This window comes from Epinephelus fuscoguttatus, linkage group LG8 (genome assembly GCF_011397635.1).
Source record: "Epinephelus fuscoguttatus linkage group LG8, E.fuscoguttatus.final_Chr_v1".
In the NCBI taxonomy this organism is placed as follows: Eukaryota; Metazoa; Chordata; class Actinopteri; order Perciformes; family Serranidae; genus Epinephelus; species Epinephelus fuscoguttatus.
Genome location: NC_064759.1, coordinates 1813603 through 1832606, shown reverse-complemented (window position 1 = coordinate 1832606; position 19004 = coordinate 1813603). Strand labels below are relative to the sequence as shown.

General features: G+C 42.9%; 2 protein-coding genes across 3 annotated transcripts in view; one reads left to right on the top strand and one right to left on the bottom strand.

Moving 5' to 3' along the window:
* LOC125892608 (cathepsin S-like) overlaps positions 1-19004 on the top strand; it is an 853108-nt gene that overhangs the window by 124173 nt on the left and 709931 nt on the right. The gene's annotated exons all lie outside the window — the stretch shown is intronic.
* The window catches only part of bbs9 (Bardet-Biedl syndrome 9), a 244923-nt gene that overhangs the window by 73697 nt on the left and 152222 nt on the right, over positions 1-19004 (bottom strand). The window contains exons 20-21 of one of the 2 annotated variants that reach the window (XM_049582619.1): positions 18392-18641; positions 3700-3810 (exon numbers count right to left, since the gene is read on the bottom strand). In XM_049582619.1, the coding sequence (XP_049438576.1) occupies positions 3700-3810; positions 18392-18641 (361 nt within the window). The remainder of the gene's footprint in view (positions 1-3699; positions 3811-18391; positions 18642-19004) is intronic. The other variant, XM_049582620.1, reaches the window with a different exon arrangement.

Genomic DNA, 19004 nt, shown 5'->3' with positions numbered 1-19004 from the left:
ACACAAGGCTGGACGGCAGTGATGAGCGTCTTAGCGTACAGTGTGAACACGTACTGACAAATGATTCGAACTACACTCTATAAACACAACAAAGTAAAGGTGGTTGTTGGAAGCTTGACATCATCTCTGTAACTAAACGTCCATTTCTATCATCGCTCACCTGCTTATAGAACAGGAGGATAAACAAAGTAGCCCAGATGTGTTTAACTCTGGCCACATTCTTCAGCTCCTCCTGGGGGTAATCTATGTAATCTCTCCAGGGTTTTCTGGGTATCCTCCCAGCTGGACACGCCCAGAATACCTCAACAGCAAAATGCCCAGAAGGCATCTTTACCAGACGGCCAAACCACATCAACTCTCAGTGCAAACGAGACGTGGATACTCTCCGAGATCCTTCCAGATGTCTGAGCTGCTCACTCTGTCTCCGAGGGTGAGTCCACATTTATTATCTTACTTTATTAAAGCCAACAGGTCAGGAACAGACTGACTGATACAGACACTGCCAACAGGTTGGCCCCTACGATCAACCCTGACATCCTAAATCACTGCAGTATTTCACTCTGGTGTTGGCACTACTGCTGCATGATATGAGGAAACTACACTGAACAAAAATATAAACGCAACACTTTTGCTCCCATTTTTCATGAGCTGAACTCAAAGACCTAAAACATTTTCTATACACACAAAAGACCATTTCCCTCAAATATTGTTCACAAATCTGTCTAAATCTGTGTTAGTGAGCACTCCTCCTTTGGATAATCCATCCCACCTCACAGGTGTGGCATATCAGGATGCTGATTAGACAGCATGAATATTGCACAGGTGTGCCTTAGGCTGGCCACTCTGAAATGTTCAGTTTTATCACACAGCACAACGCTACAGATGTCGCAAGTTTTGAGGGAGCGTGCAACTGGCATGCTGACTGCAGGAATGTCCACCAGAGCTGTTGCCCGTGAATTGAATGCTCATTTCTCTACCATAAGCCGTCTCCAAAGACGTTTCAGACAATTTGGCAGTACATCCAACCGCAGACCACGTGTAACCACACCAGCCCAGGACCTCCACATCCAGCATGTTCACCTCCAAGATCGTCTGAGACCAGCCACCCGGACAGCTGCTGCAACAATCGGTTTGCATAACCAAAGAATTTCTGCACAAACTGTCAGAAACCGTCTCAGGGAAGCTCATCTGCATGCTCGTCGTCCTCATCGGGGTCTCGACCTGACTGCAGTTCATCATCGTAACCAACTTGAGTGGGCAAATGCTCACATTCGATGGCGTCTGGCACGTTGGAGAGGTGTTCTCTTCATGGATGAATGCCGGTTTTCACTGTTCAGGGCAGATGGCACACAGCATGTGAGGCGTCGTGTGGGTGAGCAGTTTGCTGATGTCAACGTTGTGGATCGAATGGCCCATGGTGGCGGTGGGGTTATAGTATGGGCAAGCATATGTTATGGACAACGAACACAGGTGCATTTTATTGATGGCATTTTGAATGCACAGAGATACCGTGACGAGATCCTGAGGCCCATTGTTGTGCCATTCATCCACGACCATCACCTCATGTTGCAGCATGATAATGCACGGCCCCATGTTGCAAGGATCTGTACACAATTCCTGGAAGCTGAAAACATCCCAGTTCTTGCATGGCCAGCATACTCACCGGACATATATCCAGCAACTTGGCACAGCCATTGAAGAGGAGTGGACCAACATTCCACAGGCCACAATCAACAACCTGATCAACTCTATGTGAAGGAGATGTGTTGCACTGCGTGAGGCAAACGGTGGTCACACCAGATACTGACTGGTTTGTGAACAATATTTGTGAGGAAATGGTCTTTTGTGTGTACAGAAAATGTTTTAGATCTTTGAGTTCAGATCATGAAAAATGGGAGCAAAAACAAAAATGTTGTGTTTATATTTTTGTTCAGTGTATGTGAAAACATTGTTGAACATCTCATGAATAAACAGGTATTAGAGTGAACTCAGTTCATGTCTCAGACTCGACAGTATCAGTGCTTTCACCACATCATCTCTCCATCATCCCAAATATCATCAAACAGCTTACACGCCATTTTTTAAGCACCAGTTTCTCTCTGGCATTCACACTTTCATCTGTGCTCACTCATCTTGCCACACTTTTGTCCTTCAGCCATGCAGAGTAATACAGCAGCACTGGGTGAATAAACTTAACAGACAGATTCTGACCAATCAGACAATGCTTATCAGTGACGGTTCTGCCTGATTGGCCAGAGAGTTAACAGCCTGCCGTGTATTCGACAAAATTGTGCCTACAGATAGAGTTTAATTCGTTATTGCCAAATTAAAACTGGAATACTGGAGCCTTTTACAATGTGTTTATGGCATGATGATAAAAAAGTAATTTTGCAACACTATAAGGCACACAGTTAGAATAATAATAATTAATCAACTGTGCAATATTCTTCAACATCCTAATTTATTTTCACCAACGCTGCTCTTGAATGTATGTTAAACATATGTTGTATATATACCTTATTTCTCTCTCTACTTATGGATATATTGTCTTGTACACTGTAGCATAAGGAACACATTTTATATTTCTGAATATTTTACACACTGGTGTTTGCACTGTAGCATAATACACAGTTTATTTTTATATTTTCACATACTTCCTACTTTGTACTTCTTATTTTTACCTCTATAATTCTTTACGCTTTACATCAGAGTGACTTTAACGTGTCACAATTTTCCTCCAGGGATCAATAAAGTGTTTATGATTGTGCTTCTGATCCAAGTCTTCTCCTGGGCAACAAAACACATGCACAGTGGGAGGGGAAACATTCACAACGGCTCTCGTGTTTTAGGGTGAAGAGCAGGTGTTTCATAATAAGGATGCTGCCATCACAGGTCAAGAGAAGAGGATAAAACTATATGTGGGTGCATCTTGCACCTTCCTGAGGAGGCTGAGGACAATAATCTGTGATAATTACCTGATGTCCCCTTTTTTTTTAAAAAAAAAAAGGACTCACACCCCACCTTCATAGACATCTGAGAGTCCACAGACTCTCCACAGGTTGTTGACAGAAATTATCTCAGAGGATCAGTAACGTGGGGACATTCTGAGTTCGTACCATCTGTTGATGGTGAGGTCAGCTGGGATTTAATGATGGCCATCAAAGCGAGACCGTACAGCAGAAGTCAGAACATCAGAAACACAGAGCAGGATTGTCAGGTGGAACAAACACAGCAAAGCTAAACATTCAGAAACACTGTGAACATCCACTCTGCATCTGCACAGCCAAATGTGTCTTTTGATTTCATCTGTTGACACCGACCAGAATCCAAACCACGCTGATTGTGCGGCCCACGAGCCAGCAGCAGTCACAGAGGTATGTACACATAACAGATGAGACAGCGCGTTGTGCCGGGAGGGAAAATAGAGGTGGATTAGAAACAGTGTGACAGACAGTGAACAGATATCAGTGTCAGGGCTCTGCTCAGGATTTAGTGACAAGCTGGGAGCAATGCTGCGGATGTACTGCTGCAGTGATGGATTCTGACATGGGTCGGTTGGAAATGTGACAAGGTGAAGCAGAAGGCTCTGATGAGCTGGAGCTGGAGAATATTCAGCTCCAAATAAAGACACAGAGAGGAAGGAGAAGAGATGACAGTAAAGCATGGAGGAGAAGGTGATGGAGGAGGCTGTGCTCCTACCTTTCTTGACTTTCTTAGACGGCTGTTTCTTCTTGATGAACTTGGTCGTCTCGGGTGGAAGTTCCAGCTCCTCTCCGTCACCAGCCACCTCTGCGATGGGCTCAACACCTCCTAAGTGACAGGTGGAGGAAACACACTGTATAAGAAACATCTGAATATATACTTAGATTTATGTATTTTCACTGAGAGGTTCTCAGTGTGATGACATCATTTTACAGCTGGTCACTGAGCACTGACGGAGGAAGAGTTTAATCGACTGGCTCAGAGACTTCATGACAAGTGACAGTTCTGAAATTTGAACTACAAAGCTTGTAGTTCTTGCTCTGTAGTTTTGTGTGAACTGTGACACTCACATTATACTTTCTGGATTTGCAGAGTCAGAACATTTACCGTGATGATTATCTGACTACACCAGCGTGCAGCCCTGAATGGCCACATGGACTTAACACATGGACACACTCGGCTATGCAGACATCAAATGCAGCATTAACTGAACCATGTGCACGCCTGACAGAATTTCTCTAACCCACTTTAGATGAAACCACGCCCACTTCTGCACAACATAAGTAGACTGTCACATCAAGGCCTAATAATTGGCTGCCAGCACTGTTACAAGAGATTGCTGCTAACTAGGTTGTGCACTAATGGATGTACCCCGCGGTCCCTCTGTCTCACCCCCTGCCGCTCACAAACTACAAAGCTGAGAAGTTAGCTGATCCAGTCCAGCCACTCAAGGTCCGTCTCTGAGAAATATGACAGCTACAGCTGTTAGGAAAATGGTGATATGTTTAGTTTAGGAAAGTGTTACCGATTTTCAGCCAGCTCTGTCATCACAATGTGAGCAGTGTGTGTGACAGGAGTCCCGCAGACTTTTGTCAGCTCTGGAGGCTGGTGGCAATGGGGGGAACTAAACACTGCTCATCTGCACACACTGTCAAACAACTCAGATTCAGCCAGTGACAAATCAGTTCATCATTTAGTCCAGGTGGAAATCTGTGCCAAATTTGTAGAAATTCCTGTGAGGTGTTTTTGAGATATAACGATAGGACGCACAGACGGACGGACGCCGGTGCAGAGGCATAAAAACTAGCACTCATCCTATAAATCCACACACCACCTAAAATGTGACTGTCCTCTTTGACATGTCACTGTCTTGTTTCACAGCCTTTTTATATGTAAGTAAAGCAGCATTTTTCCCACTTCCTGTCTGTATGAGACACGCCACATCAAATGTCAAATGTTTGCTGCACTTCATTCGACTTTCAGACTGATTTCAAGTTAAAGTGTCACCACATGTCCTTGATCCTACATACGACAACATGCAAGCAGGTCTGGATGCAACGTTTACTTCATTCATTCATCTTCTAACCGCTTCATCCTCTTGAGGGTCGCGGGGGGGGTGGAGCCTATCCCAGCTGACACTGGGTGAGAGGCAGGGTTCACCCTGGACAGGTCGCCAGACTATCGCAGGGCTGACACATAGAGACAGACAACCATTCACGCTCACATTCACACCTACGGACAATTTAGAGTCACCAATTAACCTGCATGTCTTTGGACTGTGGGAGGAAGCCGGAGCACCTGGAGGAAACCCACACTGACACGGGGAGAACATGCAAACTCCACACAGAAGGGCTCCCACGCCCGGGATCGAACTGGCAACCCTCTTGCTGTGAGGCGAGAGTGCTAACCACCACACCACCGTGCCGCCCGCAACGTTTACTTGACATACTATAATTATTATTATTACTTTATTTACTTGACACATTATACAGTGAAAGATTAAATCACATTTTCTGTCATACTGTAATTCATGGATGAGTCATCTGTACCGCAGTGACAGTAATGACTGAAGTTACATTTATTTTTTGCTAAAACCTTTATCAATAGAGTCTACTGGTAGAGATCACTCTATGACTTAATAACACTTGCATGTTTTTCATATGTTGTTGTTTTAAATGTTCTATGTCTTAATGTTGGATAATGTGAGGGTGTACTCAGACATTGTTTCACTATGATGGAAAATAAAGTTGTGATGAAATAATTTTCCTTACTGCAGATATCTGGTGACAGAGTTCAAGATGAAACTGGTCTTAACAGCACTGTTCCAGTTTCATCCTCATCATTTAAAAATTCATGAAACTAGATGAATATCTTCTCACTCTGTTTGTGCTCTGTCATTTACAGCAAAATATACACAAAGTTTAGATGAGATAATAATAATATTTATATGAGAGTGTCTTTAATATGGAAATTCATCACAACTCTGAGACGATACATGAAAGAAAAACGGCAAGATGTTACCAGATTATCTAAGTTTAGTTTGTGTTTTAGAGGAGAAACGCTGCATAGTATACAAGTGTAGAATGTGTGTGTGTGTGTGTGTGTGAGTGAGTGAGTGCGTGAGTGTGTGTGATGAAATCCCTGCTCGAATCCCCAGGATCAGTCTGGATTTAGGGAGCTCCTGAGGCCGATGAATTGGACGCCTTGTCTCTCCTCCGTCCCACCTCTCTGTCTCCTCCTCATCCCCCTTTCCTCATTCCTCTCCTCCCCTCTCTGTCTCCTCTCCCTCTTTTTCTTCTCCTTCCTGTCTGCGTCTGCTCCTCTCCTCCCTCTCCATCCTTTTCCTCTTGCTTACTTTCCCTCTCTGTCTCCTCCTCTTCCACCTTCCCCTTTTCCTTCCCTGTCCATCCACCTCACTTCCTCTTTCCCACATTTTCCTCTATCTATCTTTCTTTCCTTCCCTCCTCCTTTCATCCCTCCCTGTCTCCTAATTTCCTCTCCTCCTGCAGGATTGTGTCCAGTTTCACGGTACTTTCATTTAACATGTGCTGCACACATCGTGCCTTTGTGTTGTGTGTGTGTGTGTGTGTTTGTGTGTGTGTATGAGACACAGTGTGCATGTGTGTGTCTGCCATCATGTCTACCTTAAGGTGTCTGAGAATGTGTGTGTCTCCATCTCCCCCACTGCGTCTACATCTGTGTGTGTGTGTGAGTGTGTGAATGTGTGTGTGTGTGTGTGTGAGTGTGTGAGTGTGTGTGCAGATTACCCTAAGCCCTCTCTAATATTTATCCTGGCCTTTTCTAAAGCCAATCTTGTTCTCTTTGGTGAGAGCACAGCCTGTGGCTTCACACACACACCCACACACCCACACACCCACACACACACACACACACACACACAGTTGTTTGAAATGGGATATGCCTCGCTCTTAATTGGGCAGGTGTTTTTCTAAGGCGAGTCGTTTTTTTTTTTGTAACGCTGTCTTAGAATTTCACGGGGAATGTGTGTTTGTGTGTGTGTGTGTGTGTGTTTTAACCTCAGTCTTACATCAACATCAGGTAAGGAAATAGCCCACCTCTGGAGCAACTTACTCTGAAACAAAATCACACACACACACACACAGAGCGTCTCTTACCGCTGACCTCTCGCACATTCCTCTCTCTCTCAGTCTCTCTCTGTAAATAGTAGGCGTAGTACCGCCTGGTCAGAGCTGTGGTGTGTATCTGTGTTTCTCTCCGTTGTGGTCGGGTCTATATTTGTCAAGCTGGTCGGGTTATCAGTTTTAGACCGTCCTGAGGTTTAGTCTCAAGACTCTGCACCACATCACACTTAAAAACACTTTAAGAAGAGAAACTTAATGAAGATAACGGTGTGAATACACAGTGTGGAGTGACTGTGATGGTGTCAGTGGTCGACACAGTTAGAGTGGAAATAAGAGCAGTTGTTGTCTGTTGGCAGTCTATGCTGCTGCTGCCCTGCATCAGTACTGCCGCTCGCTCTTTCAGCCCCAACTCCATCCGAGCATCCGCCTGCAGGCTCCAGCTAGGGGGAAAAGATTCAATCATCACTTCCCAAAATCTCATGTAAACTTATCAGTGGCAAGTGATGAGGCCGGAGTCTAGATGCCGAACTCTAACTATGTTCTGCTTTTGAAATAAACATTTGAATGTGAGTTGTCTGACTGAAAGAGTAATAGTGACACTTGTAGAAGTGGTGGCAGTAATATTAACAGTAGAAACAGCTGACACTGTGTCCACACTGCGAGAACTAGGAACAATCGTTTGTTCTTCTGTGAGACTTTTCTTTAGCTCCCGTAGGTGCTCTCAGGCAGTCATCTGAACTGTTTGGTCCCAAAATCCTGGGGCCTGCTCACTCCAACAACAACGACATACCTTTAAGGGCATTTGTTCTGTTGGCATTCAAACCAGCAACAGAAACGCTGCAGTGACAAAAGCCAGCCTGCAGCTGCGCCAGCAGCATCACTTTCACTTTGGTCAGAATCTCGTTTCACTTCCCCATCACATACACGCTCAGTAAAGCCTGGACTTCACTCTCGGTCCATTTGTCTGTGTTTTCTTCCATTTTTTTGTTACAAGCTGTTGTTTTGTTCTGTGTTTGTTGTTTACATGGCTAACAGTTTTTTAAAAATTTTGGCTGCCGGTGCTGCACTGGCTCATGTGTTCAACCGGTTGGCATACACGTATGTCACTCAAGAATTCTCTCGTGCTGGAAGAGAAAGTATGAAACAGGAGCTAAAAAAGTTTGTGTTTTAAAAGCTACGATCGTTCCTGGTTCTTTGTCATGTGGACACAATGAACAGATGAGTTCTAAGGATTATGAATAAGTTGCTCAGGTCTGAAAACTGTCAGCAAAGTTACATTTTCTGTTTGTCTGTTAAACAGTTCAGCAGCAGGATGTAAAATCTGCTCTCTCTCTTTCATGAGCTGAATGTAAAGCCAAAACATTCAGCAGCATGTTCAGCTCCTCAGCTTCTTACAGTCAGCAGGAAGCTTCCAGTTTCTGTTATCACAGAATGGACGTCTGTGTGTCATACGGACCACTGTACATTAATTATGTTGGTCTGTTCTGGACACGACATCTGTTGCATGTCTGTCCAGCCCAGGAGAGGGATCCCTCCTCAATTGCTCTTCCTGAGGTTCCAACCATTTTCCCTGTTACAGGGGGTGCGTGTGCTGTGAAGCCTCTGAGGTACGCTGTGATTTGTGTCTTTGGGCTTTATGAATAAAACTGAATTGAATTAAACTGAATTACTGTCTCCAGGACAGAGGACAGATATTCCAGCAGGTCTTGGATCAAGTTTGGTCAGACTATTGCTTCTTTTACAGCAACTATTAGGGAGGCGGGCAGGGTGGATAGACGGGTAAAACAAACACAGGACTTTGACCCAGGACTCCACTGTTCATGCCCCAGAAAAAAGTTGACACAGAGTTAATTTAAGTTATGAAAGTAAGTAACGTTATGTCATCATGTTACAGCGAGTACGTAACATGATGAAGCCCAACTGTGGTTCTTATTCTGAACCTACTCTAACCAGACAATCAACTGTGGAATGAGAAAAAATGAAATCACTAACGCTGACAGTGATGCGACTGTGCCCCTCCACTCTCTTTGAAATATCATTTTCTTGAGTGCAAAATGGCGTCTGAAGTCAGTGTGGTGAAGACTACTGAGTCTAAACTGTCATGGAGGTTGGAAAAAGACACTTTGGAGAGGGGAAGATTCTGGTAAATATTGGAGGATGTTTTGTGCAGTTATGGACGATTTGAGTTAGTTTAGAAGGTGTTTGTCCAGTTTGGGGCAGTATGGGAGGATGAGAGGCCGTCTGCAGACGTGTGGACTCAGTTTAGATGGAGTTTGTTTCAGTTTCAGGAGAGTTTGAAATAACATTTTGAGGTAGTTATGGACAGTTTGGGCACTTCACAGATTGTTTGAACAGCTTGCTGCAGTTTTGCAGTAGTTTAGATCCAGCTGGGGATGGAGTGTAACAGTCTGGGACATTTTGGACATTTGTGGGCCCATTTGTATACAGATGCGGACGGTTTGGGTCAGTCCATGACAATTTGAGGACAGCCTGAAGAAACTCGAAGCCATTTTGTGACAGTTTAAGACAGTGTGGGAGCGTCTGCGTCGGTCTGTGACAGTTTGGGGGCGCTTAGGGCCGGGTTTGGAACGGTTCTGGACAGCTCGGTTGAGGGGCGAAGCTGCTTCCAATAGACAGCGCTGTCTTGGTCTGCAGTGTGGAGGCACCAGCACATTCCTGCTTTATTCTGGGCTGCGGTTTGAAGATGGGGGTGACACTGTGCTGCTGTGGTTACCAGCAATTTGGCTGTGGGCTTTACGCTATTTCAATCCCCCCTCCACATACACATCTTTGGACCAACACACACACACACACACACACACACACACACACACACACACACACACACACACACGCTTTTGAAAACACACATCAAAAACTAGGAAGTGTGACCCCTTTAAAAACTGGTGTGCATATAAATCAGACACCTGATCTCTTCTGTTGAGCTTTCGCCGAGTGAATCTGTGACCACTTTTCAGTATGGCGCACACACACACACACACACACGCACACACACACTGAATAAGTTTAATGTCGAGCTTTGTAAAAAAAAACAAAACAAAAAAAGATCTTTATCGTATCAGTAAAGTGACTAAAATGAATTCCTTTAACGTTAAGAAACCGTCCTGAGCTAAAAAACAACAACCCTCTTGCAACATTTCAGATTTATTGAACGATGAATTTCAGGTAGTGATTGATTCTTTTTCCAAAATAGCTCGGTGCTGTTTTATATTTAGCATCCTGGAGGAGAACTCTTCAATTTGGAAACACCACAGAGACAGAACAAAGACAGCTGGTCAGGATTACACACAAGACATGACCTACACTTACACATACTACATGTATTTTCCTTCTCTCTGTGTCCTCTGAACACACACACACACACACACACACACACACACATAAATACATGTGTGCACACGGCCCATCTTCTCCCCTCTCTTTAGGTCGAAAATAGACGCAGGCCCCAAACCACAGCTACCAGTGGAACACTGTGAAAATAACTGCAAAACACACACACACATGCAGTGCAGGGGTGTGTGGATGGGAGGATGTGTGTGTAGTCTGTGTGTCTGCTGGCTTTCGACTGGACTGTGAACATGAGCAGAAAAGAAGAGAAGGAACAGAGATATAAGAATCAGAGACTACAGCAGGATTCAATGTGTCAGAACAGACATGAGCACAGAAATAATTCGTTTTTTTAAAGATTTTTTTTAAGGTTGTGTGTGAAGGGGGGAGAGGGGGGGCGACATGTAGCAAACAACCTCAGGTCAGAATTGAACCCACGGCCACTGCAGCAGGGACGCAGCCTCTGCACGTGGGGCTCCCGCTCCACCAGGTGAGCCACTGGGCGCCCCTGGGACGATATACTATCATGACACTTGGATGCAGACCAGCACGTGCACAGACAGACCCCAGGTGGCGCTCAGGTACCTCCTGCCGAAAAATTCCCTTTTTACAAGACGTGTTTTTTCCATTTCTTTTATTAATTTTAGATTTTAGTTTTTGAATGTGGCCCCTGGCATCAATTCTCAATTAAAACTGAGCTGTTTGTCCGACAACTGCATTCAAGTCGAGGCCCTGCTCCTCCCTCTCCAATTTCTCCTGTGGCAGCTGCACGCTGATCGAGCCCCCTGCAGAGCAGCATCACATCGCCCTGACCTGCCCTCATGCGCAGACACCTAACCATAATACACCCTAAAACTCAAAATTCTTTGACACTGTTGTGAAATTAAACCACTACTAAAACACGTCAATATAGTCAGTGTAATTTAGGCAATAACCCAACATTAAGTTTAACAATGAGTAAGCTAACTGGCGTAAAATCACACCGTCTCCATCCAAGTCTCTGTCAGATTCAAGTTCACCAGCCGCCCGGTGTGAGTGGAGACGAAAACCGAATTGTTTTCCCACTTCCACAGGAGAGGAGAGGAGAGGAGAGGAGAGGAGAGCGCACTGAACCTGACTGTTGCACTGAACACAGGCCTAAAATGGAAGACGAGAAGGAGAACAACAACAAAAAGAGAAACAAAGGTGAAGACGAACACAAAACACAAGTTACACAAGATGAACTGCAGATGAAACCAGAGGAGACACAGAGCAGAGCTCAGACAGAAACATGAAGTAAAGTTAAAGCGATAAAGAGTGTGTGTGTGTGTGTGTGTGTGTGTGTGTGTGTGTGTGTGCAGAGTGCAGCTTTTGAAGCCAGTTGGTCTGAATGATGTCATCAGGTCGAGACGGAGGGTCACACACACTTAATTAATTGATTCAATAAAACACTGATTATATCAGCTGTAATATATTAATATCATCATGTATTATTGATCCGCAGGAACAGAACAGTGTTGCAGTTTACATCTAAACACACGGTGATACAATCAGTTTTTAATTTCAGGCTCCAGCTGTTGTGCTTGTGTGTTCCTTTCTCCTGCCTGTGGATAACCAGTCACACACAGATGATGTCATGTCCACCAGTGGTGACTGTGGAAATGTTTCAGTGTCAGTTTGTCTATCTAAGGGAAAAAATAATACTAAAAAAAAAAAAAATACTAATAAATACTAATAGAAAAATTAAAAAAGTAAAAAAATATACTAACAAATAATATAATTATGAATATTAATAAATTTAAAAAAAATAAAAAACAACAAACAACCATAATACTAAATAATAATATACTAATAAATAATAATAAAACAAAAATAATAATATAATAATAAATATGAATAAATTAAAAAACACAAACAACAATAATACTAATTATTAATATACTAATAAATAATGATAAAATTCAAGAGGGTAAAAAATGTATAATACTAAATAACAAATAACAATATACTGATGAATAATACTGTCATTTGAAAAATAATAATAATAAACTAACTCTCACTCTGACGTCTCTCCACTTAGTGCATGTATAAGTCCTGTCTGTGCTGCTGTTAATGACAACGGAGTGAAGAACTGAATTTCCCCTTATCGGATTAATAAAAGTATATACAATTAAAATTTAAAAAAAATTAAAATTAATTAATTTAAAAAACAAGGAAAAGAAAAAAGGAAACAAACTAATAAACCAGCCTGATGATGATGAAGTCGTCTCACTGTCTTTAACAGAGCTCATGTCATCAGCTGGAGGCGAAAATATCGTCCAGAACAAAAACTTTTATTTCAAGTGAGGAGGTTAAATATTATATTCTCCATCCTGTCCTGTAATTTGACTCTGGTCTGATGAGTTTTATTCTCAGTGAGATTCAGCTGATTAAATTAACGTTACGTAACATAAACACATTTAAAGTTGAGTCGTTCATAAAAGAAAAAACATAAAGGACTGATCTCTTTTTCTCATCTGTCGCTGCATGAAATAAAGTCTGATCTCAGAGAGGCGTCGCTGTCGACAACGAGAGCGATAATGTAACGCTCAGAGTGTGTGTGTGTGTGTGTGTGTGTGTGTGTGTGTGTTTTAAGGTTTCTATATCCAGAAAACTCTCACACAGGCACATTAACACACTGACACACACACTCCGTACCAATGAAGTGAGGCTTGTTGTGTGGTATCCCAGTGTGTGTTTGTGTGTGTGTGTGTGTGTGTGTGTGTGTGTGTGTGTGTTTTAAGGTTTCTATACCCAGAAAACTCTCACACAGACACATTAACACACTGACACACACACTCCGTACCAATGAAGTGAGGCTTGTTGTGTGGTATCCCAGTGTGTTTGTGTGTGTGTGTGTGTGTGTGTGTGTGTGTGTGCATGTGTCAGTGTTTGTGTGTGTCTGTGGTCTCAGAGGGAAACGGTTGCCCCCGGTGTTGTTGGAAACGTAAACAAGTGTGTATGTTTACGGGTGGGTGAAAAAGCAACATCTGAGACGGCTCACAAACGAGTGTTTACTGCAGCGCTCTGTGTGTTTGTGTGTGTGTGTGTGTGTGTGTGTACTGTATGTGGTGTGTGTGTGTGTGTGAGTGTGAATTTTGGCAGCAGACCAAAGGATCGGGGAGACCGCATGTCAAGGAAACATAAACACAAACACACTCACTCTCTTTTACACACACGCGCGCACACACACACACACACACACACACACACACACACACACTTAATTAATTGATTCAGTTCTGTTCCACTGAACTCTGAGCTAAATGACTGTAATCACTATAATGACTTTTAAACAGGCCTTTAAAGTTTTATAGACCTCCTCTCTCTCTGTGACACACACACACACACACACACACACACACACACACACACACACACACCACTAATTCTCAGAGACAGTTTTACAGCAGCAGTATTTGATTTGCCCATTGGTGTGTATTTTTGTCATTAGGAGGGACAGAGCTCTGTAGGTGGAGATAAGAAAGGAGACATGTCCACCTGCCCACAGCCATGACACAACTCTTAGTTTGGCTTATTTCTTTAAACATTGTTGAGTTATCTGCTGTCAGCAACTCTCAGTGTGGCTTTCACACTGACGTCCGCCTCGACTGATCAGTGACGGTGTCACATCAGAAAAGGCTGCGTGTTGGATGAACAGTAAACTGGAGCTACTGTTTAATGTTAAAGGTCCAGTGTGTCAGATTGAGGGGCTTTAGTCTTGTGGTGAGGGCTGCAGGAGGTTCAGGAGGTGTTTACCAGGAGCTGAATCATCCTCAGAGGTCTCCTCCTCTCAGAAACAAACACACCAGCTGATTTACACCAGGAAAAACACTGAATGAAGACGTTTCATGTCACAAATCAGTGTTTCTCTGATGGTATTCATTGCACAGCAGCAGCTAACTGTGGCAGCCAACACAACAACTGAATGTCTCTATCTGGAGTCAGTGTTAGGTTTGTCCTTTTTGGGCTACTGTAGAAACATTGAGGTGAACGTGGTGATGTCAGTAGACGAGGAGCTGCTCCGTGTGCAGATATACACGGCTCATTCTGTGGTAACAAATTTTCAGGTGATTACAAACTAAAGAAAACATACATTTTATATTATTTTCCATTTCTGCTGAGATATCCCTCCTCATGCTACTCTGGAGCTTTAAAAGAAGTTAGAAAATTTCTTAATTCACCTATCTGTATTTGTAAAGCATAATTAAATATTATAGTCTATTATATTTCTACTGTGTAACAGTGATGTTAAAGGTACAGTTAGTCTCTGCAGCACTGCCTTAACTGTGCAATACTGAGTGATAATCGGTGCATTAATTCAACTGCTGCAATATTCTTTAGTATATTAATTTATTCTCACAAACACCTTTTGAATGTCTATATTTATTTAACATATAATGCACATAACTGTACATATTTCTAATGTTTATTCTTATTCTTGTTTTTATTCTATAAATGTATATATAGTAGTAACATTACATCATAATATATATTTTATATTTCTGAACGTAACACTAGTTTCTACAGTTTAATGTAGAACAATGCACATATTTTTACACAATTACAGTGTAGTGAAGATATCTTTATTCTTAATATCTTAAGTATCAGTGTTAACTTCGTAGCATAATGCACACTTTCATTTCTATTTTATTACTTTATAGTTACACACTTCTTTTTCATACTCTTAATCTTACTTCTATAATCCTCTATTCAGTGAGTCAGAGTGACTAACAAATCACAGTTTCCCCCCAGGGATCAATAAAGTATTTGTGATTTTGACTGATTTTAGAAAATCGCTTTATATTCAGCTCCGACACTTGATGTCTGTGGATAAACACTTCTTGTAAACATCTTCTGACACATCTCATATCAAAATGACATCATCACTAACGATGCTGTGAAAGTGGAGGATGGAAAGACGACGTGTGTGTGACGTCAGTGCTCATCAGTAAAAACATGGCAGCTATCCGGTGTACAGCTCACCCACTGGGCGACACCTTGATGCTAATGAAAAAATGAAGAACCACGAGCCGCCTGCAGAGCGATGTCTCTGTGCTGCACATTTAAAACACGTGTTTGCTCCTGTTGGTGTCACCTGCAACACTTTAAAGACAGCGAGCTGAGTGAGGTATATAGCCATAACACATCCCACTCAGTACATATCTGCCTGTTTGTTTTCATGTTCATTGTTGTTTAAACAGTGTCGTCAGTGACGAGTTTTAAAAATGTTAAGTGTTTATGTTTTACAGCCCACAATGTAAGAAAAAGCAAGAACATAAGAAATAAACTTCAACACGCAAGTTAAAGGAGCCGACAGGATCACACTTCACTGGAACTTTGGAGGATTTCATGTGACATACAAATCAATAAATAAATGATTGATTGAAAAAAGACAGATATATTGGATTTTTAATGTCTCAAATACGGAGTTTAGCCTCAAAACACAGAGAGAATAAATTTACTTTTGCTGAATGAATCTGCGTGTTTGGAATATGATCCAGAGATAATTCAAACATGCAACTCTACGCTGCAGGACAGGAGGGACGTTGTCCTTTTCAGGTTGTTTCTATAATTTATTTTGCCCATGTTCAACATATGTAGAGAAAATTTACTGATTTTTCTTTCATAGTTTATAAATGAAACCAGGAGAGATGGAGGAAGGACGTGAACGAAGGAAGGAGGAGGAAGAGGAGAGTAATTGATGATCTTGTCAGAGAGACCTCTATAAACTTCAGCCAAGATTAAATGATCCGTAAGATGTGTGTGTGTGTGTGTGTGTGTGTGTGTGTGTGTGTTTGCGTAGTTGTGTTTGTGTGAGTGTGTGTACCTGGCAAACGCAACTGGATGTGACAGTGTGTTTTTATGAGTGTGTCTGCACTGTGTATTTCATGTGTACGATCTGTGTGTGTGTTGTAAGTGTTAAACTTGTTGCAGTGTTTTTTTGTGCCTGGCTGTGGGTGTGTGTACGATGCAGTTAAATACCCTATACTGTGTGTGTGTGTGTGTGTGTGTTGGCTGTAAAGGTAACAATGAATAGACTTCATGTTTTTGTCCGCTGAGGCTGAAAATCATCACCAGGGGACACAAACGTTCTCATAAATACCCAGAAAGATTCATCGTGCTCCAACACAGCTTTTTACTTCAGCTGTTGTTTCAACTGTAAAACAATAAAATGTGTGATCAAATACACTATTAAAAAAAGTAGAAGTATATAGTTTAAAGTTAAGGGTTTTAACTGTGAGGAGAAGTTGTGTTTGTTTTAACACTGCAAATTCTTTGTAATGGTAATCAGATTTTGAGTTCTGCTTGTAAGGCACATCGTCTATTTCAAGGCGGATCTCTGAGTTTTGAGCTCCACACTGCTGTGATTGAGTTTCATTAACTCTGTAGTATGATAGCAACAGCAGCATCTATCATGTTATCAGGAACCAAAACGTCCTCATGCTTAAACAACAAAATAAGTTGTTTGCCAGGATCCTCTGAAACACACCATTATAAAAATAAACCCTCATATGAGCGTATGAGTTTCTGATCTGCTGCTGTGATGAAGGATTCAGTTTACGCAACTAAAAGTAATCAGTTAAGAAAACACTTCTGACTGTTAGTAGGACAACCTAGTCACCAAAATAAATGTTGGCATCATACGTTTCTTCAAACCAACAGCATGTGGTTGTTTGCTATTATTTGTTTGTTATGTTGCGGATACGTTTCAACAACGCTGTGGTCAACATGTGGACAGGCACAAAAAACACCTGGTACAGAAAAGATCATGCTTCAGATTAAATTACCAGGTTTTATTGCCACAGTCACGGCTGCAAATGTCTCTGAGGTCTTGCTAAAACACTGAGGGCTGAATTCACAAAAGGATTGCGTGGCTTTTGCGGCCGCTAAACCGGTAAAAATGGAGCAAACAGATCCCGTCTAATTCACAAAGCATGCGCAGAGGGTGAAATGCTCCACTAACTGCGCTGCCAAGCAGATTGCGTCTCGGTGCTCTGGTGTTATTTGCACATATTTAAATGAGGTAATGTGCATATATTTGGTGCAAAAATTGCCCCTTTCTATGCAAATGAACCTCATTGATAAACAACGTCTAATTCACTAACACCAGCGCTAACAGCCACACGCAGTTTGAGTGAAGTAAATAACGTCTTTAGAAAGCTGGTGCAAACTGGGCGCTCCTCTGTGGAAGCCTCTCGCCCAGACTGTCCAGTGATCGTGGCAGCAGTGATTGTCTGTTAAATCAGTCTGTAAATAATATTTTGACATTATTATTATAATCATTATTACTTTAATGGCATGGCATGGCACTTTTCTGCCATTGTTCTGCCACGGTGTTCTTGGTGCAAAGCCAGCATTTATACTTTGCCATGTGGCTAATTGCAATCAGGGGCAAATCAGGGGCAAACTGCACTCAGCTGCCAAACTTTGGGGGCGTGTTTGCGCTGGTATATCATTAGCGCAATATCCTTTGTGAATAGGACGTTAAGTCAGAGCAAACTGCGGGTGCAAGTGAAGTGCAATTCAAGGTGCTATCAGCGGCCGCAGTTCATTCTTTGTGAATTCGGCCCTGAGTTTTGGTGGCGCCGTCTCAGCAGGAAATGCCCACATTTGGTGGCTAAAAAGCCGCCTGAAACACAGTGATGACTCGCTAAGAGACAACTGATTTGTTGTTGGTGTTGCACAGTGGCCTGCAGCTCAGCAGGTGCCTCTCCTGGGTGTCGCACCATCAACCATCCCCTCCTGATGACAAAGTCAGCTCTTACACTACGTCACTTTGGAAACATCAAATGGAACCTATCTGTTGTTTGCAGAAATGCACAACGCCAACATTTTCATGTGGCAGCTGGGCTGAGTAGGTCGTTGGATGCAGTGCTACCTTTCAAATCACGCCTCCCTTCCCTTCCATCACCTCCCTCTCCCCCTCTCTGACTCACCAGGAGCAGCCAGGTTCTGGATCTGGACAGGGACTTGGACATTGGCCTCAGAGGCCAGCGTGAGACGGCCTCCCTTGCCGATGCGGTCACACATCAGGGTGATGTGCTTCTTGAGGCGGGTGGTGTCGCTGGGCAGGCCCAGCATGGGGCCTCCTGCCTGGGCCAGAGACGTGGCCTGGTCCTTGGGGCTCCGCGACAGGCAGCTCCGCAGGAGGTGGGAGACGGCGGCGTCGCAGCTCTCCTCCCAGCCCTGATGAGACAGGAGGAGGAGTGAGGATACAGGAGATGGTTTATATGTAGAATGTAAAATGTAGAGGAACTTGGCAGTGACAGTCATGTCAACAAAATACGAAACAGCAGAGAGCTGTGTCACATCAGGGAGTTTTTTTCTGGATTTCTTTCCTTATAAAAATCAGTAATACAAAGTATGTATGTCATGAAAATACATACAAAAATTTTGAAAGAGAGGAGATAAAGAGAAGAAACTAAAAGAGAAAAAGGGAGCTGGACAAGGGGCAGAGAAGAGGAGGGATCGATGGAAGTGAAGACCAAAGAGGACAAAGAGAAGGAGGCTATGATGGCGATGAAGAGGAGGCAGAAGAGATTTACTGAA